Below are 22,497 nucleotides of genomic sequence, written 5' to 3'. Positions count from 1 at the left end.
TGATGTTTGAGGGGCTGTTTACACAACACCGTTTCCAACAAAAAATTAAAGTCAAACTTTGTATGCGTTTTGCTCGTTCATTTACACGACAACAGCGTTTTGGGTGCCTGAAAACTCGAACTTTTGAAAACGGGTTTCAAAGTGCAAGTTTTTGAAACCGGACTCCATGTAAACAATAAAAACGTGAATCTCTGAAGACGATGATATCATTCACATGCGTATTACGTGTTCAATCAAGTGTTTCATCGGTATCTAATGGCCTGGCAGCAGAATACAGCGTTTTCCGTTTAAATGGGGATCGTTTTGACAACCTGTACGAGGAAAACTCAAAGGAAAAACGTCTCAGTTTTAAGCATGTCGTTGTCAGGTAAACCTACCCTAATTTACAGCAATATTATATTGGACTGTCGACTAATTAGATTTCTTTGTGGGCAGAGCTACCCAATAGACCGGCAAAATATCCTTTAGCTCATCGTGATCGCATTTGTTAGGACAAAACTTACAATAAAATTATAATAGTGTAAAATACTCTTATATGTAAATGATCTCTATGATAGAGCTAATTTAATTGGAAAGTGGAAAACTCATGAAAAAATTTGTGCAAAAAACCAAAGGTGCGGTTACATTGAACATTACTCGCCAAAATTTTCCTGGCAAAATACTGTATTTTTTTATTGGAAGCTGCATGATCCTTTTCCCCACGCAGTTTTCACATTGTGTTTAATTTGTCATGCAAATTTGTGCATTGACCAACAGAATGCTACTTATGTGTGAAAGGTGCTTCATACACCACTACATTATCAACAGTTTACTTTTTCGCCAGACAATTTCACAAAAATGTTGCTAAGGGGACCGCACGTCAACAATATAAGCGGACTGTAAACATAGATTGTGTCCTCGTGTACTTTGAGTACAGACACCTCAGCCAGCTGCTGAGGCTCCATGGAAGGTGAATATACAACAGAGATCATGAGAAGTGTCGACTCAAAGAGAAACACTTACTCAGGGCTACATCTGTCTCATGACTGTTAATATGTATACTAACATTTAAAGAGGCAGGAATGATTGCATGTCAGATGGAGAAAGAGGATGCATTTCTATTGACAAATGAACACTGGGGAATATAAACGAGACAAAAAAAGGATAGTAAACACTTGACTTTTGTACATCACCAGGGCGACAGGGTGCTAGACATGGGTTAATGGGTTTCGGAAGGCACATTTGGCACAAATGTTGTACCCAGTCGGCATATGGTGGCGTTTTTGTTATTTTATTGTGTGGGCAGAAAGTACATGAAGTTCATTTACCTTTGCTTTATTAAAGGCATCTCAAAAGTGATGTTCTCCGCTAGTGTGGTGTTTAGGAGCCATGGCTTCTGGGAAGCATATGCCACAGCACCTCTTTTCCTGTCAGAGGGGTTGCCATAACATCAGTGATCTCCTTCACAACACCAATGTTGCTCTTAAATATAAAAGAAAGGCTTGTTCAAGCTTTTTTTTTTTTAATCTACACTAAGAATTATAATTTAAAGGTCACCAAAAAATTATAATTCTGTTATAATTGACCTTATGTTGTTCCAAACCCTAATAATGTTGTTTATAAACCCATGGCATGAACTCTAGATCTCAAGTCAAGCTCAACCTGCACCATATTTAATTTGAGAGCTAGAAGGGACATATTTTTTTCAGTAAATGATCTTCTACACTTACACAAAGCTTAAATATGGCACAAAAGTAGTAACTTTTATGGAATTAATGTTTTTCCCCCCTTATTGGTGGTCACTATGAATTGTTGTTTGGTGTGGTGATTATTAGTATTATTAGGTTGTTTTAGTGTTATTTATATACTATTAAAATGTGTTATATTTAGTGTCAGTATTTATTAATATTTTGAATTAGCTTTTACTTTTATAGTTTTCATTTTCATTTTAGATTTATTTTAAGTTTTAGTAATTTTGTCATGTACTTTTGTGATTTTTATACACATTTCTAGCTTTCATTTATTTTTATTTCAGTTTTAGATTTTTTAAATAACAATAACATACTGTAAAAAGTGGCTCGTTAGATTTTTTCCAAAAAATAATAACATTTTAGTTGAATTGTGGCCACTAATTAAGAATTCTTTTCCACGACTTATTAATCCGTTCAATTTAGTAAATCGTGGCCACGTTGTTCTAGTTTGTTCCCTTGTTTTGATTAAACTAAAATATGGGAACGAATTATTACAATGTGGCCACAAATTGTAAAACGAGAGGCGGAATTAACTCTGAATTTTGCGTTTCTATGTCAACACTATCAACATCGAAATTAATCTTCAGTATTCAGGTGGTACAGGTCAGATCTCTGCAAGTTGTTTATGTTCATAATTATTGTAATGTTATGTGCTTTAAGACATGAGGTAATTTAACGCAGTCCCTCGTGATGCTTTGCAGACTTTGCTCTGGCTGTCGCTTTTATGAGTTTTGAAGAAGGCGTGGCTTTGGAGAAGCTCTGAAGCGAGGGTGGGATCTTGTGCTTTCAATGCTAGCTTACAAGCCTCTCCAAAATTGCCTATCTTACCTTTAAAAAGAGGGATATAATTAGTAAAACGTGCCGACGTATTAGGAATTTGTGGCCAGTGGCCACGATATACATTTCCCCCCCCCCACATGTTAGTACATATAAGTTTGGAACGACATGAGTTAAAATTATAATTTTTAGTGAACTGTTTCTTTAAAATGTACTGTGTGCTCTAACAAACAGTTAGATGTCAGTCTCCATGTCCTATGGTAAAACATTAACCTTTCTGATTGCTTCGTTTTTTGATATGTCAGAAAAATTACAAATGAAGTCAATAAACATTTTCACTTTAGAATACAGAAACAGCTGTGTGTGTGTGTGTGTGTGTGTGTGTGTGTGTGTGTGTGTGTGTGTGTGTGTGTGTGTGTGTGTGTGTGTGTGTGTGTGTGTGTGTGTGTGTGTGTGTGTGTGCGCGCGCTTGTTTACACACCTGATATCCTCCTCCGCAGCTGCATCTGTGGGGCTGAAAAAACACAAATACATAAATACTTTCCTAAAGCATCATAAAAATGACATTTACACACACAAGCATTGGGGAGCATATCACAGTGACCTCTGCCGTACATCTCTCTCAGCACCACCGGGCTTCACATTAGACATGAAGCACTGCTGCTGATGCCATGTAATAGGAGGCTGAAAAAGTGCTGTGTAATCATGTATGGGTGAATCGCAATGCAGTGCAGCTGACCCAATGAACGTTTAGGGATGAGTACAGTGAGAAAGACTCTTAATGGATTTGTCTATTGAGCATTCGGGCTTGTAATGTCATGTTGTCCTTGAGAACATGTAGAAAGCAGAAAAAGACCAAGTTTTATAGGAGTATTTATATGGAGAGTTATATCTGAAAACGATTCAAGGCTATGTTTGAAATGGCACACTACAATTTCTGCATACTGCACACTGTGCACTATAACTATATTATAACAAAGTGCACTGCATATAGTACTGTGTAATACACTGTGCTTAATAGGGGTGTAATGATACCCTCATGTCACGATTTGATACATATCACGATACTGAAGTCACAATACGATATTATTGCGATACTCCCAAGACAAAGGTTACCAAAAATGTACTGTTGATTAAAATACTAAATTTGATTTTACATTGTGGGTGTAAATGAACAGGATTGGACTTGGTGCTGATAACCTAATGCACAGGGCAATAGTGACACCAGAATAAAAATATTCATGACTCTGGAGCTGAAAACAGAATTTTTTTAGACGATGTTAACAGAAGACATTTGGCATTATCAGGACCCATATATATCCCCCATTGCATTATTATACATTATTCAACATTAAAGTTTAATGTAGTACTGACTAAAACACTAAAACTATGAAAACTTGAAATTTTTCCTACACAGTATTTTTTATTTTAGGTGAGCTATACACGATAGCCTACTAGATGGGAGGAAAAATAATAAGTCCATGCTTTTGCGTTCTCTCGCAAATGTTTTGCGTTCCCCCGTGAAACTTTGCGTTCACTCGCAAAACCTCTTTAAATACAGTTTAAAATGCTTTGCATAATGCATACTGTTTCACATACATTTTTAAATAGTAAACAAATAAGAGTGTATACTGCACAGTATGCATAATGCTAGTATTCCATTCCAAACATAACCATTTTCTAGTTGAGCTGTGACAAGAATGGATTGTAATTGGTTGTCAAGCTTTTTGGAAAAACTTTCCATAAAGAAGGCTCGGAAATAACACATTTTTCCAAAAAAAATTATAAACCATGTTTGATTTTTTAAGTATTCACTTTTTCATTTCAGTGAATGAAATGATATAACAGATGTCTCATGTTCGGTAATAATACACCTTGGCTTTGTAATATATGACATAGTGATTGCTGCCAACAGTAATAAGAGACGTCTATTCTTAGCTGTCATTCCAGCTCAATTGCCAAGAAAAGGACAGACACCTACACACTCTCACACACCCACGCCGTGACAGCGCGTGTTGTTTTATTGATGACCAGTGGGACGGTAGCACATTTTATCACCAGCACCAACTGTCGACTTTAAAGTAAAATGCTCTTTAATAGCTATTCCCTACAGAGTTTATGTGCTTAACAGACAAACCAAATGAGTCCACCCATTACAGTAGATAAGAGAACCATTAAAATTGCAGCTGTCCCTTTTGGAGCCATGGCTTAGCGGTAAGTGTAAATGCTAACATGTTGTGCACATACAAGCCACACAAATCCAGCTGGTGTCATTTCCCAATCTGGTTTTCTCATCATTTTCTGTCCTTGCTCGGCTTACCATATAAAAAAGGGCCAAAAACAACAATTGTCTCAAAACCTAGTGAGCAGCCTGACTAGACTGATTATATTCATTTCCTACGATCTGAGACAAGCTTTGTCTCTGCAGCATGCCTACCATGTCCAAAAATGCTGTTTAGGTAGCTTGAGGTTTCGATACACAGCTATCGACTTGTAAGATTAGCTAATATGCTAACATTAGAATGAACTGAGCATTAATACCAGGGGACATCATTATGGAAAAAATACAAGAGGGAGGAACAAATTCCAGTGCTTTTGCATTTTTTCACATTCCCAAGAAACTTTCGCTGGCAAAAATATGTTCTTGCAAAAGTTTTGCACTCTCCAAGAATTTTGCATTCATTTGCAAAAAAAATTGTGTTCTCTCTTGAAAGTTTTCAATTCCCCAAGAAACGTGTCGGTTACATATGTAACACTCATTCACTGAATGAGGTAACAGAGAGGTAATTCGAACGTGACCGACTGAAAGGGTACTTTGTTTACTCACAAAAAACATTTCTCATGCAAAATTGTTTCTAACCAAAATAAAGCCACATAATTTGCAGGCATACCATTCCAAACAACCTTTGCATCAAAAACTACAGTAATGAATGTACAGCTACAATAATGGCAAATATATTATAATATATTATGAATCATAACATTACAAAGACCTCATAAAGTAGCTGAGGGTTACTGAGGAAATACACAGACCAGAAGAGCAAAGCCGAGGGATTATGCCAACAAACCACAGAGAAAAGGATCAGCGCTGCACAGCATGACGGGACACATCCACACACCCTCATCGAGTGTACACAATAATTAACAGGCTCTCTGCGTGTTGGGGTAAATGGTAATGCTTGTTTTTTGCAGCTTTGTAATAAAACAGAACCTACCTTTCACTTCCATCTCTATCCAGAGTGGGCAATCTGCAAAATAATACACAGAAAATTAATAACTCGAGGAGAAATTAACATGACAAAGATGGTGATGTGAATAGATTTAGATAAACTGTGCTAAAAAAAACAGTCAAGGACTGTGAACATGAATCGGAGCTAAAATCAGTTATAAATAAATTCAACAATTTATCTTATTTTTTAATTGCTATTTAACATTTCTAAGAGATTCCAGTGAATTATAAACATGGCGCTATAATATTGCAAGGATTCTGAAAGGCAAGATACAATGGCGTGCAAAATAAAATCTGTAAAGTGCCACTGCTATAGCTCTGCGGAGAAACATGTCCTTGAAAAGTCAACCGGAATATAAATAAGAGCTTTTCTGCTTCCTGAAGGCATTAGCTGGAGTTGTAGCTCTTATGCTCTGTCCTTTCAAAACTGGAAAAAAAGAAAAAGAAAGAAAAAATACTAAGGCACATTTAAAGCCATAATATACTGTAGAGTACTCTTTAATGTTTTCCCATGTTGGCTTTGGAGTTAATCTATGACTCAACATGTCAATTTAAAGGAGGCTGAAGTCTTTCTGCAATGGGTTTTAAATATTTTCACCTTCATTATATCTGCTTAGTCATTGTATTAATGGTAATGTATTGTAAACTGTCAATCCACATGATGGACAACTGTAGAATGCAGATGACGTATGCGGTTCCAGGAGAGTGATTTTTTTACACACCATACTGAGATGTAATTAGCCACTGTGTGCCAATATATACTGTAATTACTGACATTTTTAAAATCATGACATTGCATTTGTAGAGGTGCTAAACGGTGCCAGTCCTAGACTTCTGGGGGCCCCTGTCAGTGCATTCATAAACCCCCTAAATGACCCTCAACCCCTTCATCCGTTTTTATTTTTATTTTATTTTTTATTTCAGAGCAGTTTCACTGTCAACAAACAACAGCGAGTTGAAACAGTAATACAATAAAAATGAATTACAAATACAATAGAAAAAATGGATACATTTTTACAAACATAGAAAATAAATAAAACAATTTAGCCTACTAAAAACAATAGCCTATACAGACATTGAATAAAGCAATCAAATGTATAAATAAAACACTGTATAGTCTCAACGTATGAATTAAATATACATTGATTCTTATTAAAGTTACTAAAGTTATTCAGTGAAGAGCAGTGAATGATTCTCTTTGGTTTTCTTTTGTTGTTTCATTAACATTAAATGACAGATAGCAGCAGGTTTATGAGGCTGCTGTCACTTTAAGACCGAATGCACAGATCTAATATACTGACAAGCATTCAATTACTTTCCCAACTGTTTATGTTCACTTAAGACATAACTGAATGTCTGAATGTTACGTAAGAATGATGACAACACACCCCTTGGAATGCAGAATGGTGTTTTCATAATCGTTGGAAATCAAAATCAAAAACGAAACTAAAATTCAATTAATCACAGAGCCCTAGTCATTAAATCATCTTTGAGAGCAAGTTCAGGGGCCTTACATAACTTGCATACTTTGCGTATAGGGAGGACTTATGCTAAGCACCATGTCACTATATGTCAGGCAAAACGATAAAATAAAATCAAAGTCAAGTAATTTATAAAATACTTGTATTATCAGAATTTTACAAACTTTAATAATACAGAAAATTATGGAATATTGAATTATTTATGAAATAAATTCTTAATTGTTTTTATAATATTTAAATATCTTTATATAATATAAATATATTTAAATATATACATTAAATATGAAACACTATATTAAAATATAATCTTTACAGAAAAAAAATCTGGAAAAAAATTATTTAAAAAGATATTTGCTTGTTGATTTACTACTTCTAAAATAATGACAGCTAACTTCGCTACATTGTGTCACAGACTTGTGTAAAGGACATGTTGACATTTATAGCTGTTTTAAAGTAATCGTTTGTGCAGATAACAGTTGTTTGATAAATGATCAAGATAAAAGAGATGTTGATACTCTCGTGGCCTTGTTTGTAAAACAATACAGAAAATTCTGCAATCGTGTGTTCTTTAGCTGTTAAAAAACACAATTATTAGCGTGTAGAGTAATCCGTCTGTGATCTCTTTATTACAAAGCAAAGTAGTTTACTAAAAATAAAAATAAAACCAGTAAATGTTTACATGCAACAACTGTCAGGGATCAAAGACTATTTACCTTATCTATTACTTACCGCAAAGTCTTATTTCTGATGTTTAGGAGATGACATGTTGAGATCAGAAGCTTTGAGAGTCATTTATGTGGACATTTGTGTGATAAACGATTCAGATAAAAGAGAACTTTTCTTGTCACAGCGCCTTATATTCTTTGATCATCAGCCAAAAGATGTTGAACCCAGCATTAACATTCACACGTAAAAACCATTTCCTTTAGACAACAATTAGACAACACCCAGTCAACGCAGTCATTTTACTGTTTGTATAAACATTGGCATTTCAAGACTCGAAGATTTGACGACTGTTCAAGGAGACATTTTGAAAACAGAAGCTTCACCCTCAGCTTGCATAGCCACACTGGGCACACATACCATGTAAACTAGGGGTCGGCAACAGGCGGCCCGCGGGCCAAAACTAGCCCGCCAGCAATAATATCTGGCCCGCACCGCAGCCAGATTATTTTGATAGCGGCTGGTTCTGAAAAAGATCCGTCATGACAGCAACAGTTACTCACAATCACTTCGTCTTTAATGATTTTGCCTTCAAAATAAAAGTAGCCTACGAGAAGTTTTATGCAGCAAGGTTTTATTTTGAGATGAATTGAGAGCTTTTAATTTGTAAAGTCCTGAAAGACATTCAAAAGAGTCTGTGGATCGCTAGACACACCTCTAAAATAGCCTTCATGAAATGACAACTTCGTTGCAGATAAGACACACTGGCTCTGGCTTTGCCTTTACAAAACTTGGTAGGATGAACACACAGTTGTCTTTTCATTCTTCTTTGTATGGCTATTTTCGCTGTCAACTCTCCTCTTTAGACTCTTTGATAATGCCATTTTCTCTCACCAGCTAGCTTAAATGTTAATATCACTCTGCACACGACTAATAGCGTACCTCCAGCACACAAACAATTTCAAAAAATGCAGTTTAGTATGTGAGGATGCCAAAGAATAATCCTAAGTTTAAAAGTAGGCTACGTCAAATAATTATTACAGTAAGTTAGGCTCCATTGTGTAACAAGCAAATTAAAATGATACACATTTATTAGCCACAATATGGAAAGAGGAAATAAAACATATTTCGTTAAGAGCATGACTCAAAAATGCCATTAATGGGCTTATTCAAGTCCTCTTTTATTGTTTTAGTTATTTTTATCCATTCCGCATCTCCCACATGTGTTTTAGCAAGGCGGGATGTGTTGCAAGATGCCGCAATATATCAGGAGGCATGTGGGTCAGACATGATTTTGACCACTTCATTAAGTTTTGTTTTGTAGAAAGCCTTTCTAAAAAGTGAATTTCGTATTGTTTCACTTGTATCTTAATTTTAATCAATGTTTCATCAACCAATTGCCTGGATTTAATAAATAAGAAGTAAATATAGCAGACAATATAATCTGGACGTGGAGGCAGCGGCGCAATTGCATTGCTAGTGAACTGGAGCTCACAGACATGAGAAATATAATTATATAGAAAGCTTGAAATGTCTAATTTTAAACAAAACAATTCAAAACGAAAAGAAACCGACAACTCTCTGCTTATGTAATCCATATAAAATGTGCATTTCTCGTTAATTTATCCAATGTAAAACCCGAACACCGCCACAAAAATGTGGCTTTTTGTTAATGACTGTCTACTACAGGATTTAGCACAGAGTAACAGCTCACTACCGGTTACAATAGACACTGTAACCGTCTGTCACAGGCTATTCTAGTTGGATTTTTCATCAATTAATTTCTTAAATTATCCTCTGACTATGTCCTGGCCCGCCATCTAGTGGCAATAATTTTTGGCCCTATGCCAAACTTACTTGCCGACCCCTAATGTAAACCATCTGAATATTGGAGATGATTCTCATAGCGTTTTCAAATATCACATGTGGAAAATTAATCTTATTGGTCATTGTGCATGTAGAAAAATAAACTTTAAATGCAGATTTAACACATTTAAAGAGTGCTTGTTTGGGGTCAAAGGGGTAATTTGTTTCGGGCAGCTCAAATGGGCAACCTTTCACTGACTGACCCCTTTCATTTCACTGACTGCTTCTATCCTATTGATGCATCTATCCTACAGGTTTATATTTTATATATTTAAATCTAAAATACTTTAAGTGGTTCCACATTGTCTGTCTAATCCCATTGTTATCTTAAGTAGGCCCTTTGATTTGGGCTCAATTGCTTTGTTGTTGCCAGGCACTGGCAATTGAACAAACACCCATCTGCGTTGTGCTTGACCCAGTATGTGTTTAATAAAAGGGCGTGTAAACATCAAAACACGAGCCCCAAATCAACATTGTAATCACTAATAGTCTGTAGGACAGCACAGGCTGAAGAACAGGTGACTGATTTGTGAAGAGGGCTTGACATGGAGGTGGATGGGTACATCACAGCCTCTGTTTGACCCAAGGTCAGGTGTGCGCTCTAATGTTGATGTATTTCTGAAATGGCCTTGTTACCCTTGATCTGCTGACATTTGAGGCATTGTGGGATGCAGTAACATATTTTGACCTTTTCTTTGCGTGACCTTTGATTTAAGACATTTTTGAGGTGACTAGGGATTGTTTCACTGGGATCAAATTGGTGAAAAGTGCAGCTTGAGTGTGAATGGCCAGTTGCATCAATGTTTGATACTTAGGGTCATGTGATGCATCTGTATAAACTTAAAGTTCAGAGGTCGGATTTACCAAGGTCTGGAACTGCTTACAATGTAACAGAAACAATCTTAAGAATGTAATTCTTTAAAACTATTAAATAACTACTTTTTAAAATGCAAGAAGTATTTAAATCCTGTAAATAATCTCTCGATGCAAGGATAGCCTCACACTTAAATCCCAAAAGGTAAGATGTTTAATAAAATTAAGCATTACAACAAATACATAAAACTTAATTAATATTTTTTATATAAAACTTAATTAATAAAATAATAATAATAAAACATGTAAATGTAAAAAAATAAAAAAAAATAACAATTAACAAATAATAATAATGATAAAAAAGGTTCATAAGAGATCTCCTAAGAACCTTTTTTTTAAAGAATTGTTTTCTTAAGATTGTTTATTATTATTATCAAATTAGGCCCCTTTTTGCCTCTTATTTTCAAAAAATTTTCCTTTTTCTTGCCTGGCTAGGAAGTTTTGAATTCTGAAAGAGTCAAAATAGCAAGAAAATGTGATTCCTCATGATGACTCACATAAATCATCACACCCAAAATTGATTCTTTGTGGGTCCACTGATCCCGATTTTGGCTCTCAAAATTGGGAATCAATCCCAGCGGCAGTCCAATTTTTCCTTTTATAAGCGCTTGCTAAGTCTTGGGACTGCAAGCCTGGAACTGAACAGCCACATAAGTTCAGATCTTCTTTGAAAAGTTAACAAGAGCTGGTAGCACGATAAGAAACTTTTATATTACCTAGAGATTGAGGATAATAGAGTTATATAAGCGTACAAAACAGAACTGCACTTAACAGGCCCTTATCAAAAAAATTCTTTATATAATAGGAACTCCAAAAATTACCAATCCCCAAAACATCCACAGCACCATTAAAGCAATTACAAGCTGTATATGAAAGGCATTACTCATTACATTGTATTCTCTGCACACAATGTTCTCCGTGTACGCTCTGATTCAAAGAGCTCTCGTCCGCAAATGGGATTCCATCCAGTGAACACACCAAACACTTCAACCAGTCCTGAGAAGGAAATTAGGGTGACCAGTTCAGTCATCGATTAGAGCTTTTCAATTCCCATCTGGAGCTTGTTTGGCCTGGACGCAGCACCCCCCGCCCCTCACTGGTATCACTGATATTAATATAGCTACTGATGTCTCGATTAAAAGGATTTATCCCCCCAAATTTGAAACATTTATTAGGCTTCAAAAATATACCAACTTTTAATTTAAGTGAGCTTTAAACAATCCTCACATAAACCCATAATAAATCTCATATTCACCTGTGCCCTTCCTGTCTAACAGGTAGGAAAATATACAGAAATTGAATAAGGTTTTCAAATAGTCTGCACTGCATACATTATAAATTAAATATAGATTAATCCTTATTAAAGCTACAAACGTTCTTTAGTCAAGAGCAGTGAGTACTTTGCTCTGTTCCCCTTTGTTTTTTTTTTGTTTAACTTTACTGATAGACAGAATTGGCTGCTGTCCCTTTAAGATCTGACGCTGATGACAGGATCTTACGCATTTTATTTTCTCATTTACTCTTGACTTTCCTTTAAGATTTTATTTAACTCATTTAAGACTGTTCTTGTGAGGATACAATTGACAAAACGGAAATTTTTGCATAAATGTTTGTGTTATTATTCAAGTGGGAAAGAGCACTGGATTCTGGCGCACTGTCTGTGAATGCCCTGACTCACACGCACACGACGCACAGACAGCGCATCAGAATCCAGTTCCCTTTCACGCTTGAATAAGCGCGATACCTGTTCACTAGAACTTTCAGTGAGCTAATTTTAGGGTGTGGACTATGGTGTGGACGCGGCGTACCTGGACGCGGATGCGCGCATCGGCACAGGCTATCGGTGCTGATCCACTTGTCCGTGCGACACTTCTGTCGCGCCGCGCTCCGCTTTATTCCTATGGGTGACGTCACGCGACTTTGTTGTTCATTTTGAAAATTGTCGCGCGTCAAGAAGCTGGCCGATGCCCATCTTTATGCAAATGAAGTCCTTTGAACGCGAGGCGTCTATCCAATATAAGTAGAGCATATGGAGACGGAGGGATGTCTCTCGCAGGTCCTCTGTTCTAATACGCAAACATTTCCCGCTTGGTCAAAACCACGCCCATAGCGAACAGATGAACGCCCATCAACGTACAAATGTGGGGAGGCGTCGCGACACCACGCGACAGTCGTGTCGGACAAGTGGATCAGCACTGTTTCTCCTGCTCCTCCGTGGCGATGACGGCGTGCGGTTAAAAAAAATCATAATAAACGAACTCGAAAGTGGGGGGGACAAAAATTTTCAAGATTTTGAAAAGTGTGTGTGGGGGGGGGGGGGGGGGGGGGGGGTATCGTCCTTGGTGTGAATGGGCCTTTAGTTTCCAACACTGTCAAGCGCTCCAGAAGTTCTCACCTGTTCCATATAACTGTGCCAGAGATCTTCTGCATCTCGCCGAGTGCAGCCAGCAGCAGGGATGATTTCCCACAACCCACCTGGCCCACTATCATAGTTAACTGGCCTGCAGAGAGAATGAATCAAGAAACGTGGATTTCATGGAGCAACAAAACACATCTGTGTGTCAAGTAATGTCATCCAAACTGAAGATTATGTGGTGAAAGGGATAGTTTTCCACAAAAACGGTTTAAATTTCCTTCTTTTCCACACAAAAAATGATCACTTGGAGTATATTGTATAAGTCATATGGATTACTTTTATGATACTTAATGTCCTTTTGGAGCTTAACAGCATAAGCAATCATCAATTTGTTTCTTGTAAAAGAGCAGACTGCACATTATTGAAAATGTCTTCAATTGTGTTCCAAATGAGTTTGGAAGGTCGAATATCCATTTATGGTTGAAGTTAATAGATCAGGTGAAAGCACAAGCCAGATTCGAAAACAAATAAGCGCCATGGCTCAACATTGCCAGCACATGTAGATTTAGTATTTTTGACCGGACTTACCGAAAGGAATCTTAATATCCACATTGGACAACGTTGCGGTTCCATCAGTCCAGCTGAAATATCCACTTGTTATCTAGAATGGACATAATGGAGACTGACAGTTATTCTTATTCTCAAAGGGTTCTTCACATAGTTGAAAGTCTTATTTACTGCCCGAGTGCAGAAATAACCCATCTCACCTTGATGCAGGTATCTTCATCCTCCACAGCCAGCGGCTCGTCCTCTTGCTCGCTCTGAAGGGCAAAGTTGTTCCAGTCCTCTCTGACTGGGTGCTTACGGTTCACCACCTTCAGAGGCTTTACAGAGGTGAGAAAAACATCATATCTAATAAAGCCCAGCATGAACATCCTCTTCAACAGTGATGACCTCTCCAGGCCTACCAGGATTGTGATATTACAAACATAAATAATGTATAGTCATATGGCTGGATTACTGAAAGCGTGGCAGTATAAGATTTAAGGCCTATTCATAATGAGAACAAATATTCTACTTTTAATCAAAATAATGCACTTCATTACGACCTATTCATTATTTATTAAATAAAAACATACATTTATTTATTGGTAAATATTTTATTTAATAACAAATAAATAATAATTTATTTATTTAAATTTATTTGTATTATTCACATCAAGAATGCAACCAATTTCAGACAAAAAGTCACATTTTCATTAACCAACTAACATTTATCTATTTATTAAACAAGCTTTATATCATGGTGCTTTTATGGTGAACTGCCTGGACTTACCAGGGCTTGATACTTGTTGTGATTGGTTGAATTGAGTAGGATAGTTGCTCTGGGCTCGTGTTCACTTCCAATCTCATCACAGGAGAAAAACTCGCTGAGCTTCTGAACACTGGCCAAAAGAAAACAATACAGTATGTCATGTGATATTAACATCAACTGCCAAAATTCTTATTTGCCAATTATTTGTTCACATATTAAGAAATAAGTGACATTCTGAGATGACTAATACCCTTCCTAGAAAATAACCCTTCCAAATCATATACTTCTGTTTAACTAATAGTTCTATTTACTGAAAGGGAATCATTTTTTGTGAGAAAATCTGCACTGCCTATTGTGTGCCAGTCAATTCCACTCTGAAATATTATCACCACGATCCAACATGCAGAAAAACAGCACTGATTTATGACCTGTTTGTACACTATATATACAGCCTGCACTCTCTAAAAGGTGTTCCACATCATTGGGTTGATGAGATTGAACCCGAGGCGCACAGACAGACACACATTTCCATCTTCAGAGGAGAGTCTATCGGCGATGACAAAGGAAACAGCGCACACAGCGCACTGCCGATCTGAAGTGATTTATGCCACACTGACATCAGAATCACACAGAAATGATTCATAATATTCCTGGGTGGTTAATTAAAACCTGTAAAACCTGAACCCATGTTGTGGGCTGTATATCAGATTTGCTATCACACAACACTGCACAGAAATTAAGCAGTAAATTGTACTATAATTGGTTCAGCAGAAGGAGGCTGTTATAAAAAAGGAAAATATAAATAATAATTTGAATGTTAAACCATATAAAGCCAACTTGATACACATATTTCTAAGGCCTCTAAATTATCAACATGATCAAAACTGCTGAAAAACCCGTAGTACACAATCTAAAGCATGCCTTCTGTTATGTGATTGATAGTTTATTATTTTTTACTGGCAAGTAAAAGGCCTTTTAGCATAATTCTACAAACGTCCCCCTTTTCTCATGGTTCACGTCTTTTTGCTGTGAAATTTTTACAGATTTTTATAAAGTAAACATAAGAATAAATGTTATATTGGTTAGTAATATTTCAAGATGTACACTTACTAGACTAAATTCAACTTGATTATCCATTCACAATTAAAAAAAAAATGTATGGTGAAACATGAGTATCATATATGATACATGAGATTTTTGAAGAATATTTCATCATTGTATTACATTCTTGTCTCCGTTTTGAAACTTCAGAGCTTTGATCATAAAACTAAACATTTAAATCATTTATTAGAGTGACAACTGATATTTATATGCAATTTATATAAATAGTCTGTATACTGTTTTAAAGATCTCGTTGATTTACATAACAAGCTATCAGAATTTCACCCATATAGATATCAAAAACAGCAGCAAATTGCAAAACAAACTTTGTTTTATTTTAGATTTTTGTCTAAAGGTTCAATAAACTGTTAAAAAAAATTTTTTAAATACTATAGTTACACAAAATCTACAGAGTTTACAGGATTAAAGAATCTTTTTTCAAAACCTACTGTGGCGGCTTTTAATACAATTTTCATGTAATTTTCCTCATCCAGTACCAATAGCATGCGACTGACCTGACCAGGGCTTTGACGGTGGAGCGCACGACACTGGACAGCAGGAAGAGAGGAGTGACCAGGATATGGAACAGCGAGAGGGAGGCGAAGGCCACAGCGGGGGACAGGTCCGCATCATCCGACAGATGCACATGGGCCACGAACGTCTGAAACAAAGGTGATCTTTTCATCTGCCGTGTTTACAGTTTCAATATGAACAGATATCAGACTAAATGTTGTATACTTACAACGAGAACCGCTGCAATGGGAATAGCAGTGTTCATAAATACTGTGAAGACAAACAAAAAACACTGTTGCTCATTCATTTGCAAAAAAAGATGCAGATGGGTATAAAAATGTCAGTGAACACACGGATCTGTCTATCTGTTCATGTGCTCTAACTTAATATACTAGTACCTAGTAATTTCCCAGTAGAATATAGATTGAGTAATATACATCTATTCAGTAAAGACATATTGAGATGTATAGTACAGCTTCTCCGCCATTTCTCCAGCGCCCAGGTGAGCATGCGATTTCAATAAAGAACATACGAACATTGACAATGATCTATCAGTGTTGTAAGCTGGGATACATGGCTCGGCAGATACCCGTAAGCATGATTTACTTCTCCATTATCTTGGAACCAAAGCTCAGAGGATTTTCTACATGCTTTCAAATACTTGTACAGCTCATGCATTTACTCTGACAGCTCTGATAGCTAAATCAAATGTTAATTGTTACCTGACATTAAGGGCCAGATTTACTAACAGTTGCGACAGTGCAAACCCTCTTTTGTTTTAAAAAAACTACTGTCAAGATGTACTAAAGACACGCAGTGAAAAATTAGCGTTGAAAAGGCGTAGACAGTTATTTTTGCGGCTGAGCTTATTGCATATGCATTTGTAGGAGTTTCCCTTTCAGACACAAATTTATAGTAGGACATTATTTCACTGAATCACGCAAGGTGATTTACTATGGTTTGTGCTCGTCATTTACTGGTATTTGCACCATTATTTACCGCCCAAAACAAGCACGTCTTAAACCAGACACTAATTGGAGCTGCTCCTGGTAGATTACGTTGGTTATTATGGAAATGACCCTGCTGCGTCAGTAGATCACACAACCTTCTTCTCCCATCAGCACTATTTTGGAACACACTAATTTGCCCTGTTTAGTAAATATGGCCATATATGTCATTGATAAATAAACTGCACAATAAATATATATAGTATCTCACTATGCTACATAAATGTTGGAGATCAACTTTGGATATCTTATGCTGTCAGATTGAAAAGTGCATTATGACACGAATGTGTATAATTCCATCTTGTCACAAATGTATTTCTGTAAAATTTTCTTTGTTAAGAACGGACGGAATGACGGACGGATACAACTTTTTTCTGATTGAGTCCTGAATACAGAACTGCCTGACTTCCAGCTTCCAACCTGCATTGTGAAAAGTGCAATTCCATTAATGCTCTTGCTCTTCTAAACTGCTTGAGTTGGAAGTGCCACAGTTGAGTGAATCCTACATTTGGCTTCATACAAAAAGTGCACATTCAAGAAGCTGCTGATTATTGAGGGATGCTGTATCTGCAGAACGTGTTTGCCAGCTGGCTGCTGACATAATTGAATCAATCTTGATAATTAATGAACAAAATTGGTCGAAAGTAAATGAACAAATACCAGAATCTGATTAGATAATTGCTATTAAGTAATTGCTGATAAGTGCTAATAGCTGCAAACCCTGAGTACCCAATATGACTGAGAGGTTTAAGCATGTTTCCCGCTATCGTTCACACAAATTTACACCTTCAATTTCCATTAAATTAGACTTGACTGCATTCATAACTCATGAATGTCTGTTCAGGTCTTAATTAGTACCCTATGGACTATCTTAAATCCTTACAATCCCTCATAGCTGACAACTATAAATCTCAAAGGTATTTCATGTCATGCTGCACAATAACGTGTTGACACATTTCTGCACCAGCACACATTGATTCAGCACCACGTACTATTCTTTGAGATGGTTTAGATTCAGTTACACGTGTTTTTGACCCAGTTTCCTCCAGATTCATGCTGAAAGAGTTGTTGTTTTTGGCTCTAGGACTCTGACAGCTACTGAAAGCTATTTTTCACTTCTTATATTGTACATGCATAAATACATACCACTCAAAAGTTTGGGGTTTTCGAAAGAAGTCTCTTATGCTCACCAAGGCTGCATTTATTTAAAAACAGCTGCATTTATTTAAAACCAGTAATATTGCAAAATATTATTACACCTGGTCAATATAACTGTTTTCTATTTGAATATATTTTTAAATATAATTTTTTACAGTAAATCCAACAATATTAATCCAGAACAAATGAAACGAGTGAGTGAGGGAACTCGGGTTTGTGTGTCAACTACCTGTCGGAAAGATTAGAGAGCGAAAACGTATCAGATATTTCAGTATCGATATGTATCGAAATGTCTATATTTTTGGCAACACTATTGCACTTAGTTTATTATTTCAGATGCCTTTTTAAAAGATTACAATTAAAAAATATTTATATTATATAAAATTCAACCCGCCAAAGTGGCTAGTAGGATTGACTGTGTTACACGCCACCGCTGAAATCCACCCACATTTGGCGGGTTTTAATGTCAAGCTCTGTATATAATATATATGCACCACAATCATCAAAAATATAGAAAATAATACAAAGTGAAAATAAAGTGGTATTTTGGGTTAGAAAAGGTTAGAAAAGCTACATTTACTATGGTAAATACACAAGTCTAACATTGACTTTTAATAAAACATATGGACACTGATCCTGATTAAAATAAACATGCAAATCCTTTCCAGTTAATGCACAATGTACAACTTTTGCAATTTATTGGCATAGACCTGGTTTCACAGACAAGGCTTAGACTAAGCCAGAATTAGGCCTTAGTTCAATTAGAACATTTAAGTAGCTTTTATAAACATGCCTTAGAAAAAAAACATTACTGATGTGCATCTTTAGACAAAACAATGGCACTATATTTTAAGATATGTCAGTGCAAGTTGCCTTTAGTTAAAACAGCCCAAACATGCATTTTAGTCTGGGACTAGGCTTAGGCCTTGTCTGTGAAACTGAGGGATAATTTCATGACTTATTAACTGACAGTGTAACTATGACATTGCATGCTTTTTATACATAGTGAACTGATATACCACAATTAAAAAAAACAAAGCCTGACAACATCTCATCTGACCGCACCTGATACTGAATCAGGAGAAAGCGGTTTTCTCAAAAACATTTTACTTAAACTGTGTCTGACAGAAGACCCAACAGCGTTCATGCATGTCTTTCAAAATAAAAGTCTCGCATCAGAAGAACATGTAGAATTTTTTTGTTGTTGTCATTGTTATTTCTTTGACTACACACTCTGCGACCCACTCAAAATTATCTTGTGGCCCACCAATTGAGAAACACTGCTTCAGAGTCTAGGAAGTACATAGGAGTACGCATTAACTTCAGGCTATTAATAACCCTGGAGCAAGTGGTTTCTATGGAATTGTTCAAAATCATTATTTCTATTGAAAAAAATGAATGGGAATTTTGCTCTATAGAAACTGAACTGCCCCTGACATTTTACCAGAGACTGTAGTAGCTATCATCATCCCTCGCCTCTGAGCAAGTTCCCTCATTGCCTCCGAACCAAACTAGTATATAGCAGTGTGTATAGAAGGAATTGCCTGGAGTCATACCTGATGACTTGGTCAATTTCTCTGCTGTGAGGGATGAGACACCTATATGACCTTTATGTGTTGGGAAGGACTGATGACACCCAGAAATGCCATTAGAACTAAATTTCATTTGTGTCTACAATGGGTTGACAAGTTCAATCGACTACTACATTTTCAGAAAAAAAGAAATAACTTTGATCACAGTACCTACAGGGTCCGTGGGATGATACTTTCCAAGTGATTGTTTCCTTTGAGTTCTGCTTTATCAAGCTATCAGCTAATTTATTTTATTTTACTGCTATGTACTGCTGTGGGTCTACAATTTAATCACACTGATGGGACTTATTTCCCCAACCGAGTTTGCTGTCTGCCAGGGTTTGCCCATTTTCTGCTGAAAATGTGAGAATTGGGTTTTTGGTGTCCTCTATTGGCCTCCAGGTTAGTATTTTCTGCTATATTATTGTTGAGTTCACTTGTGATTCTTTAACTTAACGGTTGTTCATTGAAGAATATGTGTTGACTTGAAATCTGTAGATATTTTAAAAGAGCAATAGAAATTGCGTAATCCTCTGCAAAAATACCAGTTGGGAAGAATATTGATTCAAATTGAATGTTACATGAACCTGGTGTCTCTTGGCACCACTGCATGCAGAATGTTTTCCTGCTGAGCAACACAGTCCTTCTCCTATTGCCAGTGTCGGATAAAACATGCAGTGAAAAAAAGATCAGAGAACAAACAGGTCTTATGCACTGTAAAATCTAACATTGTTCTTACTAACTATTGTTTAGTTAACTTTAATTAATCTCCGACAATGTGTTGAACTTACTTAAAAAAAATTAGTAATCTGTACTGTTTGCATGCTATGCCTTCATTACTCAGAAAACCCTATTAAACATTACTTGACTGGTTTTATTAAACATTACTTGACTGATATTTGTTACACACTCATTTTCCAGTCTTGTTTAATGTTATTGTCAATACAACTAAACATTTTGGGAGAACGTCACATAAGTTGACTTCATAAATTCATGTTGATTTCCTAAAATCAACCTAAAAGTCCTCACCATTATTGTGATTAGTGTTCCCTTTGGTTGGGCACTTGGAACTTAATTTATATCATTCTGATTCTTTTCCAATTGATGCAGTGATGCAACATGAAATCACAGTTATTTGATTTCAAAGGAAGTGAAGTAATAAATATTATTTATACTTAAATTATTTCCATGTTCTTAATGAATGCATTTATGATGTATAACATGATTATCATGTTAAATAATGATCGTTTTACATTTTAATTGCAAATACTTATGGCATAAACTTTTAATTGGGTTGATATGATCCCTCTATATTTGTGACAATATCTTGCAATTTTGCTTGAGTCACACACAGACTTCAACATTCAGCATGCAAACCACAACAATGGTAAAGAGTTTTTTTTTTAAATTACTTTAATTAGACCATTGCAATTTTATTTGCTGTCTCTTGTCAGTATAACCTCAATAACGATAGTAAATACAATTTTATTGGTTAAGGCGAGACACTACAGGTGAATAGGGTATTTTTTTTTAACTAGCAGATATCACCATGAAACTTTGCCAGTTGATTACCTACATTAAGATGAGAAAAAAATGTATTACAAGTTTTCTGTAATTTAATGTTTAACTATGCAAATTAGACATTATCTAATTAAATATGCGCGTATCTGCATATATTTTAAAAAACGAAATCTGAGTATTGGATAAAGCCAGGTTCAAAATTATTTTTCCATTGTGTTCACATATTAGATGGGAAAAGAATTACAGAGGGATTTATGGATATCTACTTTTGTTATCCTGTAAATCAGAATATACTGCCAATAGCCTTAAAAAAATGATTTTCGACATGTTTTTTGGAATAAAATGTTATGTAAATCAGGCTAAGAATAATATATTTACAAATCCCTCTGTAAATGTCTTCATAATATAACTAGGTACAAGACTGGAAAGTTTGGTGTATATAGGTGCTACTGACGTGGAGATTTCGGACTTGGAGTGAGAGAGAAAAGTCATTTTGAGAAAACGGGCTTTAAAGAATTAGCATCAGCCAATGAGATCGCGCATTTAGAGTAAAATCCCCCCTTTTACTTTCGCGATTGGTTGCTGATAAAAAGGAAATGACCATATTTGGATCCGGCAGTATTGTACAGCAGAGAGCAAGCTTTCTAACGGTGTGTGTGATGACAGAGTGCAGATCGCGATCGCGGAGCAGAAGGATGATTTATAACGACAACTTTTGATGAGTTTATGAGAAATCTACAGACGCAAACAGGCAAAGTGTAGTAAAATAAAGACCTAAATGTGTATTTCTGACTTTTTTTCACCACAAGTCTGAAAGAAGACATGTTATTGAAGACAAATATCCTAAAATCTCAAAATTGACCAGTGAAAAAAAAACGATGTTTTTGCCTACCGTGTCTCGCCTTAAATAAAGGCAAAAATGGTAAAACAAAGCAATTAATTTATTCATGCCGCAATGCACTCTGGGAGTACACTTCCTCAGATCACAGATAGAATTAAGTTGACAAAACTTAAATAGATTAAGTAAGAAGAACTTTATGTAATTAAGTTATGCTTACTTAATTAAGGCAACGAGTTTGCACAATTTAATTAAGTAAACTGAACTAATTAGTTTTTACGGTGTGGTTGAAAGACTGCGTAACCTTGACATAAAATCAAAACAACTTTAAAGAGCAACACTGTTAAAGAGTCATATTCGACTTAAGAACTCAGTTCTTTTTTTTGTAGTTTTCAGTTTCAGCTACATTTTTTTCATCCATTTATTAGGTTGTTTAGCGTTCTTTTTTCAAAAGTTAGTTTATGTTTTGTTTGCAATTTCAAGCTTGAAAAAAAACAC

General features: G+C 35.9%; 1 protein-coding gene across 1 annotated transcript in view; it reads right to left on the bottom strand.

Moving 5' to 3' along the window:
• The window catches only part of abcc8 (ATP-binding cassette, sub-family C (CFTR/MRP), member 8), a 92,231-nt gene that overhangs the window by 30,629 nt on the left and 39,105 nt on the right, over nucleotides 1–22,497 (bottom strand). The window contains exons 12-20 of the mRNA XM_077211307.1: nucleotides 16,134–16,174; nucleotides 15,907–16,052; nucleotides 14,312–14,420; nucleotides 13,743–13,859; nucleotides 13,564–13,636; nucleotides 13,015–13,120; nucleotides 5,723–5,755; nucleotides 2,989–3,021; nucleotides 1,308–1,406 (exon numbers count right to left, since the gene is read on the bottom strand). Of these exons, the coding sequence (XP_077067422.1) occupies nucleotides 1,308–1,406; nucleotides 2,989–3,021; nucleotides 5,723–5,755; nucleotides 13,015–13,120; nucleotides 13,564–13,636; nucleotides 13,743–13,859; nucleotides 14,312–14,420; nucleotides 15,907–16,052; nucleotides 16,134–16,174 (757 nt within the window). The remainder of the gene's footprint in view (nucleotides 1–1,307; nucleotides 1,407–2,988; nucleotides 3,022–5,722; nucleotides 5,756–13,014; nucleotides 13,121–13,563; nucleotides 13,637–13,742; nucleotides 13,860–14,311; nucleotides 14,421–15,906; nucleotides 16,053–16,133; nucleotides 16,175–22,497) is intronic.

Source organism: Siphateles boraxobius, unplaced genomic scaffold (assembly GCF_051911475.1).
Source record: "Siphateles boraxobius isolate OS27281-9 unplaced genomic scaffold, OSU_SipBor_1 65, whole genome shotgun sequence".
NCBI lineage: Eukaryota > Metazoa > Chordata > Actinopteri > Cypriniformes > Leuciscidae > Siphateles > Siphateles boraxobius.
The sequence above is the reverse complement of the archived record's forward strand: the minus strand, read 5'-3'. Positions and strand labels throughout refer to the sequence as shown.